This window comes from Xiphophorus maculatus, chromosome 2 (genome assembly GCF_002775205.1).
Source record: "Xiphophorus maculatus strain JP 163 A chromosome 2, X_maculatus-5.0-male, whole genome shotgun sequence".
Classification (NCBI taxonomy): domain Eukaryota; kingdom Metazoa; phylum Chordata; class Actinopteri; order Cyprinodontiformes; family Poeciliidae; genus Xiphophorus; species Xiphophorus maculatus.
In genome coordinates this window covers 24,448,647-24,465,449 of record NC_036444.1, presented here as the reverse complement: position 1 = coordinate 24,465,449, position 16,803 = coordinate 24,448,647, and the positions used below count along the sequence as shown (strand labels likewise).

The 16,803-nt window shown below is 38.5% G+C and overlaps 1 protein-coding gene across 2 annotated transcripts in view; it reads left to right on the top strand.

Annotated features, from left to right (window-relative positions):
- The window catches only part of LOC102221087 (copine-8-like), an 84,551-nt gene that overhangs the window by 60,168 nt on the left and 7,580 nt on the right, over positions 1-16,803 (top strand). For both annotated transcript variants that reach the window (XM_023347595.1, XM_023347605.1), the window contains exons 13-16: positions 1,958-2,019; positions 2,309-2,355; positions 8,734-8,915; positions 14,792-14,919. In XM_023347595.1, coding sequence (XP_023203363.1) covers positions 1,958-2,019; positions 2,309-2,355; positions 8,734-8,915; positions 14,792-14,919 — 419 coding nt within the window. The remainder of the gene's footprint in view (positions 1-1,957; positions 2,020-2,308; positions 2,356-8,733; positions 8,916-14,791; positions 14,920-16,803) is intronic.

The window sequence follows — 16,803 nt, the reverse complement described above, 5'->3', positions numbered from 1 at the left end:
TTTTGATGCATCTATAATTTTTCTTGAAGGTTATATATCCCGAAATATTTACTGACATAGTAATGGTAGGGTAACCAAACGTCCGTATTTCCCGGGACATGTACGTATTTCACGTCCTGTCCCGGGCATCCCGGGGTTTTTTTTAGAAAGTGAGGAAATGTCCTGTTTTTTTAAATTTCCTTCATTGGACCATTAAATTTACAGGCACTAGGGCACTGCGCACGGCGCTGCGTGTGACGTAATCCCTGAGCCGCGTCAGTGTGGGCAGCCATGTTCTTAATCAGAAGATAGATAGCGTGGCTGTCAGTACGCCAACAACATGCCAAAGCGCAAATGTATGGAGTTTCCCCACTTTTAGAGTGATCGGTGATCGGCCTCATGGATGATCGGTATCGGAATCGGCAGCAAAAATCCTGATCGGAGCATTCCTAGTAGAAACTCTGTTTTGTCACTGTTTAATTTGAGGAGGTTTGATGCAACCAGGATTTTATTTCATCTAAACAGGAAGTGAGGGAGGAAGGTGGGAGGGAAGAATCTGGTGCATAAAAAGTTGAAAACAACTGGACAGATTGATCATGTCTTAATGAGTAACTGTGTGGTATGAACACTATTAAAATTGATGGGAATACTTTAGGTTGTTTACTGGCGTATCTTGCCAGAAAGAAAATATCTTAAAAAGAAAAACTCCCTGCATCTGTTTCTCGCTTATTAGCTTTATTTATACAGCGTTACAGAGCTCCACTTTGGCTGCCACGACTTGTAAACACGCTTCCACTTTGATCCACTGGAGTGGGGAGAAAGCAATTAGCGAAGGCACATATCTACCTAAAACATCTGTTTGATCTGGCTTTTTAACAGCACCTATGTTGACGGCGAGTGTTTATATCCTCACCATATGGACAAACAATTTGACTGGAACAGCTATATGAAATCAGTGACAGTCCAGAACGTAGAGCTTTTGTGATCATTTACCGTAATTATTGTTTAAATGAAAGAAAAGAGAGATCAAAATCTAAAAAAGTCTTTATCTTTGAAATACTAAAATTAGTTTTACATGCCTGACCTTTCAGAGTCACATAAAGACAGTTACAAATACAGCCTTCTACCACCTGAAGAAGGCTGGTAGAGGCTAAGGGGCTACACTGCCAAAAGACCAAATCTTACTAAGAAATCTTGTCTAATTTTATGTGTAAATATCTCAGTGCACTTGAATTAAAAGAAAATTAACTTAAAAGGAACTTTTAACCAATATTTAGAAGCTTGTTTTATGTAAATAATTCTTGAATATGGATGAAAAATACTCGTACCACTGGCAGATTATTTCACTTATGACATGGGGAAATTTTGTTGTGATAATCAATTTTTTCATCCATGCAAAATAATTATTTACTTAAAACAAATCCTATATCTTGCTGAGAAGTCACTTGTAAGTTAGTTTTATCTTATTTCAAGGGTACCAAGATAGTTGCACTAGAAACTAGACAAAAAATACTTGGTAAGATTTTTGTGATTTTTCAGTGTAGTGCCTCAGCAGGACCCAGAGAATCTCATCCATGTGTTTATCTTTCGTCGCATCGATTAGATCGATGCAGCAGTGCCTAAAATATTAATCAGACACACAAATCTGGAACAAACCTCCAGAAAACTGCAAAAACAGCTGAAACAGAGTTCCTTTAAATAGAGCCAAAAGCCCACCTGTTCAGAGTGACTTTGTACCCATAGTAACTGGAACATTGAGCAACATATTTGCTTTGTATTGACGATTTTGACAATGACTTGACAAACTCCATTAGATGTCACTGGTTTTCACAGCTGTGTTTATAATGTTTCTTTATGGTTTCACAATGTGAAGCACTTTGAAACCCAGTGTTGTTGAAATGTGACATACAAATTAACTTGATGGATTGATTATAAAGTGAGGCTTCCCGTCTTACTCCCGTGCTCTTCTGACTGGCAGGTGACCCTCCTGTCCTGCCTGGTGGACACTGAGCTGTCCTTCCTGGACTACATCAGAGGCGGGTAAGTTCCCACTAACTGGTACGAAGTCGTACAGGATTAGGTAGCAGTGTTGCTCTCATCATTAAATCTTGTGTCACTCGCAGTTATTAGTATAGACTCTGCAGCGGCTCAGCCGGGCAGATTACCGGCTGCGGCGTTATCTCCCGGCTCCAATAATAAGACAGACAGCTGCCGATAACCTGCTGCTTTAGTTGCTCTCTGCCGCACGCTTTGAAAACACGCCGCGGCATAATCTGACATGATTGATGGTTCCATGTTTCTCCTTATGCCATTTATTTTCTTTTTGTAGGACACAGATTAATTTCACGGTGGCAATTGATTTCACGGCATCAAACGGTGAGTGTTTCACTGCTTCGCTCTTGTAATTGCATCTCCTCAGTGTATCGAATGCATGAAAGTTTGGCAGTTAAAAGATCAGATCTGTGCAAATTGAACTCTTTGGGGAGTTCCTAGTCAGTCAGCTTGGCTTAATGACTTAATTTAGCTGCAAAAAAAAAAGAAGATTAAGAGTGTAAAATTTGACTGTTAGAAGTTTGTCGTTTCAAACTTTTGAGTTTTACTTCGGAGTACTTTGCTTAGTCAGTAAATCACTGTGCTTGCATTGTTTTCATTTTTACAAATTACGTTTCCAGCCTGTCGGGCTGCTTTTGAAAGCTCTAGCAGTAAACCAGCCCAGATGAGGAACGGCAAGAAGAAGACAGACAAACACAATTAGCTGTTCTGCGCAGAAGACTTTGTCACAGATGATTGATTGACTCTTTCTGACAAAATGTGATTTAGCAGATTAATACGGAGTTAAACAATTTCAGGGCTTACTTAACAGGAGAAAGAATGGATGAGTTTCTGTACTATAATCAAATCGGACTCCCACCGCGCTGAGTAAACCAAACAATATCCACAACCAGGTTTTCCATGAGCATAAACTAATAATGTTAGTTTAATGCTAGAATCTAAAATTGGTTTCCTTTTTTCTGTTTGCCATTATTTTGTACCACAAATGTTAGTAACATGATGTAGATAGAGTGTGGCAGAGGACTCAAAATTGTACCTAGATACGAGTAGCACTACTTTTACATATTTTTTCCTGAGGAAAAAGGATCTTGTGAAAAATTGCTTTTTGACTCTGGTAGAGGAGCCTTAAAGTGGCAGTATTATGTGTTTCCAGTCACATAATACCATTTTATTACACAATCAAGTAACTGTTACCTTCAGCTGTTATAAAAATGCTTCATCAAACATGACTTAAAAGAAGTTTGACTTCATAATTTAACACCTTGAAATTGGGAATTGTATCTTTAAGAAACTCCTGCTCTTTCTGAAGCTCTGCTAGGGCTATAATTGATTATTCCGGTAATTGGGTATTCTTTCGATTATTCTGACAATTAATCGAGTAATTGAATAAAAATGTTATCAAATAAATCATAACAGCAGTATCAATATCGGACATTAACGTCGACCCAACTCATAGGCATCAGCAATTCATAGGCGGAAATCAGAGCGTTGCGCAACACAAATAATTACCCGGCCAGAACATGGTGCGCTAACTAATAAAACATAATTTAATGAAGCTTTGAGGCAGATAATTAGCCTCGAGGAATTTTAATACTCGAGTTCCTCGAATCATTCAAGGAATCGTTAAAGCTCTAAACTCCGCCTTCAGAAAGTCATCATAAGATAAGATGGCTCCTCTATTAACCCTTTAACAACGTTTTTGCCAACGATTCAAGGATTTCTTAAAGATGCTTGAAAGAATCAAAGTATGTTTTTGATGAAAGAATGACATTATAACATAATATGAAGCTGAAAAAGTTGATTTTACATGGTAACCTCCCTTCAACGTCTTCACCATCCGCCCAAAAACTGGAATATTTCTGCAGGGCATTTTCAACACTCTTAGTCTGGCTTTTAACTAATATTGACCTCATTGTCTTCAGGTTCTTCCATTTGAAACACGCCAAGTTTTCAAATTCTGGAACCCGTAGTCGAAACATAGCTTTCTCCTCCCTAATCTAAATCCTGCACACTGATGTGGTGGAGTGGTGCCAAAACCTGCTCTACATTCACTCTTCTCTGCAGTTTGTCCAGCCCCATGTTACAGGGATAAATGGACCTGCTGTGTTTCTCTGTCAGCTCATTTATATGGAGACAAAGCATCACATCAAACTAGTGAAATTCCACATTATAAATTCAATAACGGTAATTACTTTTAGCTTTTGGATTTCAGATTCCAGACAGATGTATGCGCTGCAACATAGTTGCCATAGCACACACAAATCATAACACTTCAACTGACGAGACATGTTTTATATACATTTTTTGTGGAGTTGGAACATGTCAAACATGGTTATAACTGTTATATATTATGTGATAATTTTGAAGATAAGTAAAAAAAAAAGAGAGATATTTTTTGGAAAAGTCTTTCAATATGAGCCACAGTGGCGATGATTTAAGAAAGTTGCACATAGCTGAAAATGCTCAGTAGGTAAAAACGGCCTCTTGGCTGCTCCACTGGGTACATAAATGGGTCATTATCAGGGTCCTGCAGGACATGGTGAAAGATGGAGGAGATCATTTTGATCATTAAGAAAATGTGTATGGAGCAGTTTCTACCACAAGCAAAATATTAACCGCCTGAGGATTAGGCGGTCACATAAAAACTGAATACAATATGCTGAGAAATGTTTCAAAGTTTAAGGGGGCAGTATTGTGTTTTTCAGCCACATAGTGTCATTTTGTAGAGTCAAGTAACTGTGTTAACTTCTGTTGTTATAAAAAATGCTGCATATGTCAAATGTGACTAATTTCTTGAAATTGGGCCTCTGTCTCTTTAAGAACTCCTGCTCTTTCTGAAACTCCACCTTCAGGAAGTCATCACAACACGGCTCCTCTATTAAACCTATAACTATGTTTTTACCAGCATTTCACTGAGGAGTAGCTCCTGTAATGAACTCAGCAGGTGCTCAGTTCCACCAGGTGTTTGCTAATTGCTGCTGGCTAGTCTGAAGGAGCCGAGTGGGGAGTGCTGCTCTGGTAGGTGGAATCTCAGAAGCTTGGAAACTGCAGCTCAGAGGAGGAGCTGCTTCTCAAAGGCGGGGCTAGATCCACCCAGGCATTTTGTACAGTTGAATGGTTGCCATGGAGAGTAAAGGATTTCTCAAACATGCATGAAAGAATCAAAGCAACACTCCCAAGTGTGTTTTTGATGAGGGAATGACGGTGCAACATGATACAAAGGTTAAAACAGGCAATTTGACATAATATTGCCCTTTTAAAGGTTTTTACACAAGGCTTTTTACCCTAAATAAAACAAAAAACTAATTACACACGCTGGTTATTTCCTTTAAAATATTCTAGCTATTATGTAGAAGCAGTGGCTGAAAAAAAGCAGAATACATAATTATTTATTGGCTCCTATATAATACAATAAATCTTTATTTTTGAAAAATTAGGATTACAAAGGCTTGATATCACCTTAAGGTCACAGTTCCAGTCTGTGATCAGTTTCAAAATCCCTTCATTTTAACATTTACACAAAAAAAGAACAAAGAAAGGAAACAATGGGGTGTGTTCATAACCAAAAGGAAGATTTATTGGCTATTTTTTTTTAACCATGTTAATCAGCAGGAAGCTGAAAGTAATCGTCTTTAGTCTGACCTTTAGCAGACTTCCATAACTGTCTGGAGGATTTCTGGCACACGTTTATTTACAGTGTTCTTGCTCAGAGACGTTTGCTGGCATATATTTATGCTCAGCTCTCTCTTTTGGCTCCCGCCACAGGATTTCAATCAAGTTCAGAGTCTGGACTTTGACGGGGTCGTTACTTCAACTTTGTAAAGCCGCCAACTCGCTGCCAAGAGCCTTCTCCTGGGAATCCTTCCAAAGACGCCACGCTTGTCCGGCCTTCCTCTAATTGTCCTGTCATGAACTCTCATGTTCAACACGCTAACGGAAGTCGCTGGGGTCTTCTGAATATTTCACAGTCTGGTATCAGGGCTGGCCTCAAGCTTCCTATAAATAATCTTTAGAAAGAGGATTTTAGCTCAGAAGTGATGGACCTCAAAGTGTCTGGAATTATCCTCTTAGTTCTTCCCAGATTGATGGGAGGCAACAATTGCTAACAAGAAACTCTGTAACATGTAACATATGCAGTTGTTTCACATATACTGAATAACAAAGACTCGCACACATTTTTCTTCACTGTCTGAGGTTAAATCAGACCAAACGTTTCTCGTTTTAGGTTAGTTAGAAGGGAATCCCAAAAGATTTAACCCAAGTCATACATTTTAAAAGTGTTATTCTTGACATTGACCATTTAAATTAAGTTACAAAAAAAAACGATTAAAAAAAATGCTCTAGCTCCTTTTTCAGGCATTTGGCAAATGTAAATAATTTTGGTAATTCTAATTGACCTAAAACAAGAAAAGTTTGATCGAATTTAACTTCATTCGGTGAGAAAAAATACTTGTCTTTTTATTCAGTGTATGTAAATACAACTGTGTGTTCTAAAATGTAAGGCCTTTGAATTAACAGAATATATTTCTTTTTTTTGTGCTTTTTATTATGTCTGTGCTTCATGTTTTCTGGTTGACAGAGCTCAGCTGTGGCCCAAACAAAATGTGTGCAAAGTTTGCTAAAGCATGAAATGTAGAACCTGAACTCATGGGTGTAGAAACGGACTGAATCCTGTTTGAGACCAGGAATGGAGGAGGGGAATGGTCGCATCATGCACATGGCAAATGCGTTGTTTATGAGCTCTCGAAAATGTAGACAATGTTTAGTAAATCCAGTGCCGGAGAATAGCTGTGCACATTATCAAGAAGTTGCTTTTTTGGGAGGATTTTTTTAGTACAGATCATGTTTGATAAAAAATAATAGTTCTTGTTATGGGTTGGTGTGTGAGACCTGACTGAGTAAAAGGGAAATCAGAGACCCTCATCCTGGATGTAACGGAGATTACCACCACCAGCCTGTACGACACGTGGTTACCATGGAGACTAAACATGGATCGAAGAAGAGAAATTGCTGACCTGAGTCACACTTTTCTTAGGGCATTTCCTTCTGCTGCTGGAGCTTCCAGAGAGAAGAGAGGTGTCACTCCCATCCCATGTGCTGCTTGACCTCTGGCATCTGAAGGAAGATGATGCTTCGTTGATGGCCTCAGTTTGGGTTCATATTTGAAATTTTCTGTAGCTGGATATCTGGTGAACCCGATAGATTTTTATGCAATTTGGCTTTTCATCCACACGTAACCTCTATTTAGTATTACTAAAGATGATTGTTAATAAAAACTCTGACCAAAGTGTGGACTTTGGAAGCTTGAGGTTTAGAGGTCTGCACATTACAGTCTGCAGCAAATAATGATGTCACATATGTGACTGTTGTTACATACAGTGTATGTAACAACAGTGTATGTATGTTGTACATACAGTAACAACAGTCACTGTATGTGACTGTTGTTACTTCTTGACCAAATAGTGGAGGAAAGATGGCTGCTATCATAGTGCTAATTTTTATGTTGGTTAAGATGCTTTTTGCTTCTTCTTCTTTTTTTAACTAATAAGCCCAACTGCTCCAATATGTTGCAAAGGAAAAAGAACAATTTGAGTTCAGCTGTTTTACACCAGCTACAGCTACTTGCTTAACAGAGTTCCCAGTCCACTCTGTCTTGTGTTTCATTAACTTTATATTCTAACAGTAGCTCAACCTCTCTTTCTGTCCACACAAACGAACTTCCTGGCTCCATATTTCGTTCCCAACAGAACATTGTGGTTGTTTTGAAGGACTGCGATTGGCTGACATAGATTTTAGCTTTACTCTACACTGGCCCCCTATTTGGCATGTTTAAAGCAACACTAAGTGGTGTAATTCAGCTTATTCATGTGAATACACACTTTTCTTAAACCGATTCTCTGTGGACAATGTTATTTTTTCAAATGATGTGATGAATGGTCATTTTTAAAGCACCACACACTCTACGACCAAACTTGTTATGAACAAGATCTTTCATTGTTGTGTGTGTCGTCTCTCAGGTTCTGAAAATCACCCGATAATTTTAAAAGTCTTGCTGTGTGAACCAAGGATTATATGCAACCCTGAACCATCACGCCTGAATCATATGCTTGAATTACCTCTTTAGCATGTCATCAAGTTTGGCAAAGGCCTAGTAACAAGCCATTCTTTTTATACAGGTGTGTTGGTGCAGGCTTGCATCTAAAGCTTGCAGCACAGTAGATCCCCAGGACTTATGCTGGAACCCCCTGAATTAGATTAATCTTTTTTATTTTGAACTATTTCTGTTAGTTGTTAAGTCTCAAGAAAACCAATCACACTCTGACAGTATTCTGTTAGTGACATGACTCCTAAGCATGGAAGATTGATAGGGTCTAAAAATCACTGCAAAGTTCTCCTTATATTCCATATGTTGCACTCCATGGCATTCTCATTTATCTCAACAATTGTACTGTCTGTTATTTATTAGCCGCTCCATTCTGCAGCTGTGATTTTACCACAGGTTTCACAAATTCACCGGTTCACCAAATGCATCATTCAGCATCTGAATCTATCTTGCCTCCGATTCTGCCAGGGGTGTAACAAATGTATTTAGATCTAAATCTACACTGCGTGAACTAATATGAATCGAACGCAGGGGAAGGAAACATAACGACAGTATGTTGCTGACTTGTGTTTTGTTGTGTTGCTGTGTTTGGGCCGCAGGCAACCCATCCCAGCCCACCTCGCTCCATTACATGAGCCCGTACCAGCTGAATGACTACGCCGTGGCCCTGCGCGCCATTGGGGAGATCATCCAGGACTACGACAGCGACAAGTTGTTTCCTGCGCTGGGATTCGGTGCCAAGCTCCCACCAGATGGGCGTGTCTCCCACGAGTTTCCCCTGGTGAGGAAAAGTTTTACACAACATACAACCCTCCGTCAGGGCTGGGGATCACCCAACTATGCGTACTGGATTCAAGTTCATGTCTTTTGTATTGTGCAGTTCAAAGTGCCTTTAGTTATCAAAATATGTTGATCAGTGTTCCATTTACTACTAATCAAAGGCAACTTTAAACAGGTGTGTTTTTAGTCTTGATGTTAAGGAACTCTGTGTTTTGGCTTTTTTGTGGTTTTTTGGAAGTTTGTTCAAGATTTGTGGTGCATAGAAGCTCCAAGTTGCATATCAGCTAAGTAGACTGACTATGTCTCAGGGTGTGTATTATAAGCCTGGTGGGCCACCAGGGTTTACTTGTGCCCCCACCAGGCTAAGAGTTGTTTGTTTATTTATTATAGGGGTTTTTATATACATCAGTAACAGTGACAGCAAAGACAGGTTAAAGAGTCACCTTGATGAAATGGTTGGGAACACAATGGCAACATGGTGGTCAGGATGTGAACACATAGGGAGCCTCTTATTTTATTCTTATTTATTCTTGTAACCACTTCCTGTCTCTACCGGTCTACACGCTAACATCTTCAGTGAATAAAGGGACAAGTCATGGATAAAAAATAAAAAAGAAATTGGACACTGAAGGAACTGATCGCAAAAAAATCTATTTATTTTCATTGTAATTTTTTCATGTTTGCCTTTTTTGAACTTTTCAGTTGGAGTTCATATTTTGTTAACAATGCTTTCCAATAACATATTTACTTAGTTATATGTTCAAATTTCCTGTGAACTTTAACCATTTTTAAACTTCAAAACACAGTGGACGGCTTCCCTACGTAAACCACTGGGTTAGCTAGTTCTCTGGGGGAAAACCTCATGTCACTTATTTTATTTTAGTAATTTCACTGTGATTATATTATATTTGTAGCTTTTATTTCAGTGTTTTTTTATTCTCTGACTGTGGCTTACATCTAATTAAATCTAAAATAACAATTCAGAATTTTCACGAAAGACAAAAAAAAAATATTTCTCTTGACCCACTCAAAATGTCTGATCGCATACTGTTCATCTTATGCATTTAATATTTGCATGCGTAGTTGCATCAGTGCAGTATCTCATGGTGAAGGTCACTTCCTTCAGACTCTGGGACTTTGATTCTCCTATAAAATCTGAAAAGAGGAACAACAGTCCAGTCCTTATTTAACCCAGGTGAGATGGTTTTGAGGTCTGTGGTTCAGGAGTGGCATAACATGAGGAGTGCTGCAGCTGGAGTCCATGTCATGTAAACATCTCTGTGTCTCCCTGTTTTGTGAATATCCCTCGAACTCTTGAGTTGGTCCTTGTTTGTAATCCTTTTAAGGACGTGTTTCCCCTTGTTGTTGTGTAATTTTTTTCTAGCACACTTTATCCTTTCTCTCAACCATCAATAGGCTCTGCACATTTCTATATCGGTGACCTTTTGTGACATATTCTGCATTTGGAGGATTTTATTGCAGTCCTCCTTATGATTATGTAGGTTATAATACGGCCATAAACAATACATTTCTGTTTGTTTTTTCCAGTCTAATGTAATAGTTACATTATGTGAGAAACTTTATTTTGGGTTTTCATTTGCCTTAAGCTATAACCGGCTAAATCGACTGAACATATTGCTGTAATGGATCTAAAGCGAAGCAAGGCACCTTTATGGGTAGGATTTTATATTTGACAAATCCTCAAATTCTCACTTTGAAATACTATACATCCAAAAGCATTTATCGTCGGTGTTTGGTTGGGGGGAAAAAATCCCTCTGTGTTTGAATAAAACAACTAAAATATATCACGGATGAGATTTTATTGCTGCATCCACCAATACTAGCTGCAATTCAACCATGAAAAGAAAATAACATCCAAACTGAAGATATTTTGCTGTCCAAGGATTGTTTTAAAAGAGAATTATAGCTATTTTTAGACAAACATTTAACCTTATTAAAGGGAGTGTTGTGTTGGCAGTTGGTGGAAAAAGGAGTCCAACATAAAAAAATTAAAAAATGTATGGGCACAAATTCCAGTCATAAACGTTTGGTATTTGTAAATCAGACTGCGTAGTTGTGTTTGACCGACTGGAATTTGTTTATGGTCTCTAAACGTACCAGCGCTTTCTGTAGCAAGTACACAGAGCAAATACATGGTGCTCTCCAAGCACCGTTTCTATGACAGCACAGTTTGATCGTCAAGTTTGAGATTGACATGAAATTGGCTGACCAGCTGAAAGGTCGAATGTTGAAACTCACACACAAGCAAGGGAACGTGAGATTTGACTTTTGCATGATGCTTTTCACTTTTTACCTGTGAAAAGCCCTCAACAACAAAAAGTTAGTATTCTTTACAATTACAAATCTTTTTTAAACACATATATTTTTGCACATATCTCATCCATTTATCTCAAAATAGATGAGATAAAATTCTCATCTATCTTGTTTCACAGGGTTACCAAGCTCTTGGTTTAGCAGTACAAAATATTCATGGTGGGTATTTGTGCCAATATAAGGGAGATTAACAGTCTGTGCAGATTAGTTTTTGGTTGTGAACGCACTGCTTCACATTCATGAGAATGTTTGAGTCAGTTATTTAGTTACATTTGAATTTATTGCCATTCTAAGTCCAAAAAGACAGAAAAGGTGCAGAGTCCTTCACTTTGTCTAACTTTTCATAGCTCATCCATTCATCACTTTTTCCAAAAGAAAAGGTACCCTGACTTCTCCCCAGCTCCACACAGCCGTCTTGGTCGGTTTACTCTTCCGTCCAGATGTTTTTCCAGAGGCATTTGCAGCCAATACAGCTGCTCTGCATTGGGTAGCAGCTTCCCCCACGGCGCTGAACCTCCAGTCGAGTCTCACATGCATTATTCTCAGCATTAAGGATTCCACTTGCAGCTGTAGAGCAGTAGTAGTGGGAATGGGCGGCCGCTGATTGTGGCACAATTATACAAGCTCCATTTACAAAGCCAAGGATTCCATGTGCAGTTGTATTTATGGGTAACCGAGCAAAGTTAAACATGGCTTCCTGCTATTTTTAGTTACTTACTGTTGTTTCTTCTTTGAAACTTTCCTTTGAGCGCATGGAAAACACATTCACTGGCACAAAAATCAAACTTCTAGAAAATTTACATCAACAGACGAGGAAGGTTTTAAAGACGTATCCACATCGCTGTCCTGTCATTTATCACAAAATTTTTTGACATAATGATGCCTGAGCAGCAGTCCTTTTTAACAAAAGCCAAATTATAGATTCTTAAGTACTTAAAACTCTTTGATCTGGAACTTGTTTAGAATTTTGAATTAAAACAAGGATGCTACTTATTATCCATCCCTGTGGTGGGTTAATAGCCTTGCATGTAATCCTGTTATTCTACAATTCGGCATGAAGCATGTGAGATAGTTTGTCATTCCAAGCACTTTTCCAGTTTGGAGAAATGTTTTATTGTTTTTCTCTGAATATTAGCAAAAAATATTGTTCTAATATGAATTGGTACTGCGACCTTTATGCTAATTTATGCAAGTGCTACCCAAATGTGGTAGCAGCTGTTCAGTAATAAGATTACTCAAGCTCATGCTGCACTATGCAGACGCTTTTTCTACAGTGATGAGGAGTCACTCAGCTCAGCATGCTAAATGCTTGGAGCTGCTCCAACTGACAGCAGCCTAACCTATTTTTTGACGAATTCTTCTGGAATTATTTCCCCACAAATTTTTGTTACATTAATGCTCATAAGATGTTTTCATTTTTTGTACATCAGCATACACAGCAATGTGGAAAACAGTGTTCCAGCAGTGTTTGGTTGTATGTGAAGACCAGAACGTAATAAAAGTGCTATTTTTGAGCCCCCTTTTTTATATATATATCATAATCAATTGAAGCTGTAGGATGTAGCTTTTATTAAAAATAACTGGGGCGTGCTGTGGTGGCGCAGGGGGTTAGCACGCTCCACATTTGGAGGCCTTAGTCCTCGACGCGGACGTCGCGAGTTCGACTCCTGGTCCCAGCGACCTTTGCTGTCTTCCCCCTCTCCTTGCCCTCTTTCCTGTCTGCCTACTGTCGCAAAAAATATGAGCCACTAGCGCCGCAAAAATTCTTTGGAGAAAAAAAAATATATATGCATCTTTTTCCTTTTTACATATTTGTTAACATTATCATTATGTTGTGACAGTGTAAGGCATATAATCTCTGAAAAATATTAGCTCCTCTGCCTTTGTAATGGTGTAAAATACACCACCAATGTCTGAAACAATCAATCAGAGGCAGGGGGAGGGTCTTAGCGGTGTCAATCACTCTTGTGTACACCCCCCCACAGCTGGTTCACCACAACATAGCCTGTCACAAAAGCTAATTCTAATTAGCATAGCCAACAATGGCAGTGAATAAAAATTTTCCTGGACCCGCCTTTTGCTTCTGATTGGTTGTTTTTGACCTTTTTTCTTCAGACAGCGACAGTAGCTCAGGGAGCAGGTGAAAGAGATCGATTTTTTCACAGATTATCTGTCTCATCTTATACTGTGGTGACACTTTTAACAAATGTGGAAAAAACATATTTTTCAATAAAAGTTATATACCGCAGATTTAATGGTTGGATTTGCAGGTAAATATATGTTGATGAATGTACCTTGAAGCCATTGGTGTTTATAGAGCCAATCTATAAAAAAAGAGTCTAAGTGTGTCGTCACCAGCATGCCTGGTTGTTCTGCTGCTCAGCGTTTGTAACTGCAGTGTGGTGTTTTAACAGCCTGGGTCATTTAATTCCATGACTCACTATGAGTTTAATAGTCTGCTACTTATTCTATTGTAAAACGATCAGGCTTTAATACTATATAGACTCTGTTCTGTGCTTGGAGGGTGATTAAGTGTAATTTGTGTTTGTAAGATCTCACAAGGCACATGCCCAGTTAAAGAGCAGAGCGGAGTAGAATATCTCACTAGTATAAAATAAGATGTTGATGAAGTGACTGTACAGGGATGTGGTGAACTGTGAGCCTGCTGTATTTTGATTAAAGCATACACTATGTCAACATCTGATTAGAACTTGGGCAATAATGGAGGAATGAATGGCACGAAAACATCAATAAGCATTTTAATTTATGTTTTTCACTGTGTTATGCCTGACTATGAAAACTCCTTTGCAAATCAATTTGAGTGATTGATTATTTGTAGCAAATGAAAAAATAAATTTGAAAAATAAAACAGCACAGAAGACCAATAAAATTATTTATAAGAGAAAAATATTGGCCTAACCAGTCATGGGGGAAACGACTGTTGCATGGCAAATATTGCCAATAACAAAATAAATATATATTTTTTTTTATTATGTAACAGAACTGAAACAAAAAGTGTACATAAGTTGAAATGTAGTTTTCTTGAGGATTGTTGATATGTAGATGGACTTGTATATAAATACAACTATATTTTGTCAAATTCTTAAAATGATGGGCTAAGTTTTTTTCTTTGTTTGTTTTTTGTTGGGCTTTTTTTTTTTTTTTTTGCCAAAATTGATTTTGTCAAAATAAAAATAAAAAACACCCTTTTATTTCCAAAAGATGTTTTAAGAAAAAACAACAGCAAAAACTTTTAGCAAAAAATGTCTGAGGCCATTATTTTAGAAAAGTGATGATTTTGAAGCCATGCGTTTCAGTATTAACTCTAATTTGACTTAAAAACCTAGATCATAACAACTCCAGTTCATCTCCCTACTGCCTTCCAATTATCTAAAACAAATATCCCTAATTAAACTGGATGTTTCTTGATTTTCCCCACAGAGAAAAGCCGTTTTATTGATTAATCTCTATGAGAACTGTCTAAAATTTCTTTGACAGTTCTCAGGTTTGAAAGTCCGTTTTGTCCTTTGTGCTTGTGTCCAGAACGGTAACCCTCAGAACCCGTACTGCAGCGGTATTGACGGCGTGATGGAGGCCTACTACCAGAGCCTGAAGAGTGTGCGCCTGTACGGACCCACCCATTTCTCCCCTGTTATCAACCATGTGGCCAGGTAGGTCAAAATAAATGTGCAGTTAGCTCAGGCAGAGAAATCAATAACTGCTGTTAAAGTGTGGACATTTACGGTAATTAGGTTTTAGTTGAGTGGTGACCAATTTGTTGCCCTTAGGGGCATTTGAACAAAAGGAAAAACTGTTCAAACCTCCCTCAGAGGAAGTGGAAATGCTTCACCTCATGAGCTTCATGAGTTGACAAGCAATTAACTGAATCCCAATGGATGCTTGTAGAAAAGGACCTAAAGCTGATTAATCCTCGGCCTATAGCTCCCTGCGGGTCTCTGGTGCAACATTTGCAAGAATCTGCTTTTTCTGTCTTTTAAATATTTAAAACAAATAACGTACTTGCTTGCAGATACTAAGAGATTCTGTCAGAAACACTTTCCTAGTTGACGAATACAACCATAGGAAAAATGAAGTATGCCTTCTGTCAGTGTTTGGGTTTTATGCTTAAGGACATAATACTAATTCAGTTTTTACCAGTTTCTATATTTAAACAAACATAAAGAATGTCAAACCCAACTCCACAGTGTCATCTTTTAAATTCGTTAAACTAAAATGGAAAACCTGTGTGTTCTGAAACTAACGATATCTTTACTGCTTTCATTGGACCAATGCATTGTGGGTAGTGGATAAGCATCACTTGTTTGAGTAACGTGGGGAGAGGAAACAGAACTGCTGTGTAAAACAGTTTTCATCTACTTCAAAATAAGAGCATGAATACAAGCATCAGTACCCAAAACCTCAACACAGACGTCGAACTTTATCCACCTGAAAGTTTACAAAACAGCCAAGTCAATTAGCGCATTAGAATTTATCCAGAAAATGTTATTTGGGGAAAGCTAAGTGTGCTAAGCGTTTTCAAGGCTAGCAAAAATGCTAAGGCGCTAAACAGGTTTAGCTACTTGGAAAAATTCTTAACAGTTGATAACCAAACTTTCAACATGGATGTCGAACTTTATTCAACTGAAAGTTTACAAAACAGCCAAGTTAATTTGCACATTAGATTAATTTATGGTAAGCTAAGTGCGCTAAACATTTTCAACATTAGCAAAAGCGCTAAGCAAAATATTCGCTCCGTAGCGCCTTGGTGGATTAGTAGAAGTGTGACTTCCACACCTCCATCTGTAAACAGAATGGATGAAACAGACTAAAACCAAGGTTCTGAAATGACCCATTCATAGTTCAGAGGTCAACCTGTTTGACAGGATGTGCCTATGTCTGCAATCCCGTAATGAAGTGTGAGTCAAAAAGCCTCCACAAAAATGTGATAGACAGATAGAATCATATAGATAACCTCTACTGTAAATTATTGCTGTCAAAGGCGAAGCTACAAGCTGCTGAGTCATGGAGTGTAGATTGTTAATCCACACACAGCTGTTCACACGTGTTTAGTAAAAAGTGGGGAATTTGTTTTGACTGTACAACTTTACAAGCTGGAGAAAACAAGTTTGTTTTATCTTCGCTGTTTTTTTTGTTTGTTTTTTTTTTTATTTTTAACCCTGACTAAATACTAAGCGAACGAAATAAAGTTCTGAGGCTGTTTTGCACGGCAGCTTCTCCCGACTCCCACCTGACGTCTCCTACTGCCAGATCTCGTCTCATGATCCTGGAGACTGACTGTAACAAGCACTTTTCCCACCTTTCATCATTGGCTTTCAGATCCCTCATCTCGCTCTCTGGCTCTCTGTCTCGTTCCGTCCGCCCACTCGGCCTGAGAATAGCTGCATTGTTCGGCGCCCGCTTTCTGACTAAAAGCAAGGAAGACGCCAGCCAAACAAGTGACATCATGTCACGTCAAATCCTTAGGCGCCGGTGCCTGTGTGGCATCGGAGCGTTGCTAAACTCGCAAAAACGCTGTCCTGCTCCATCACCTCAGA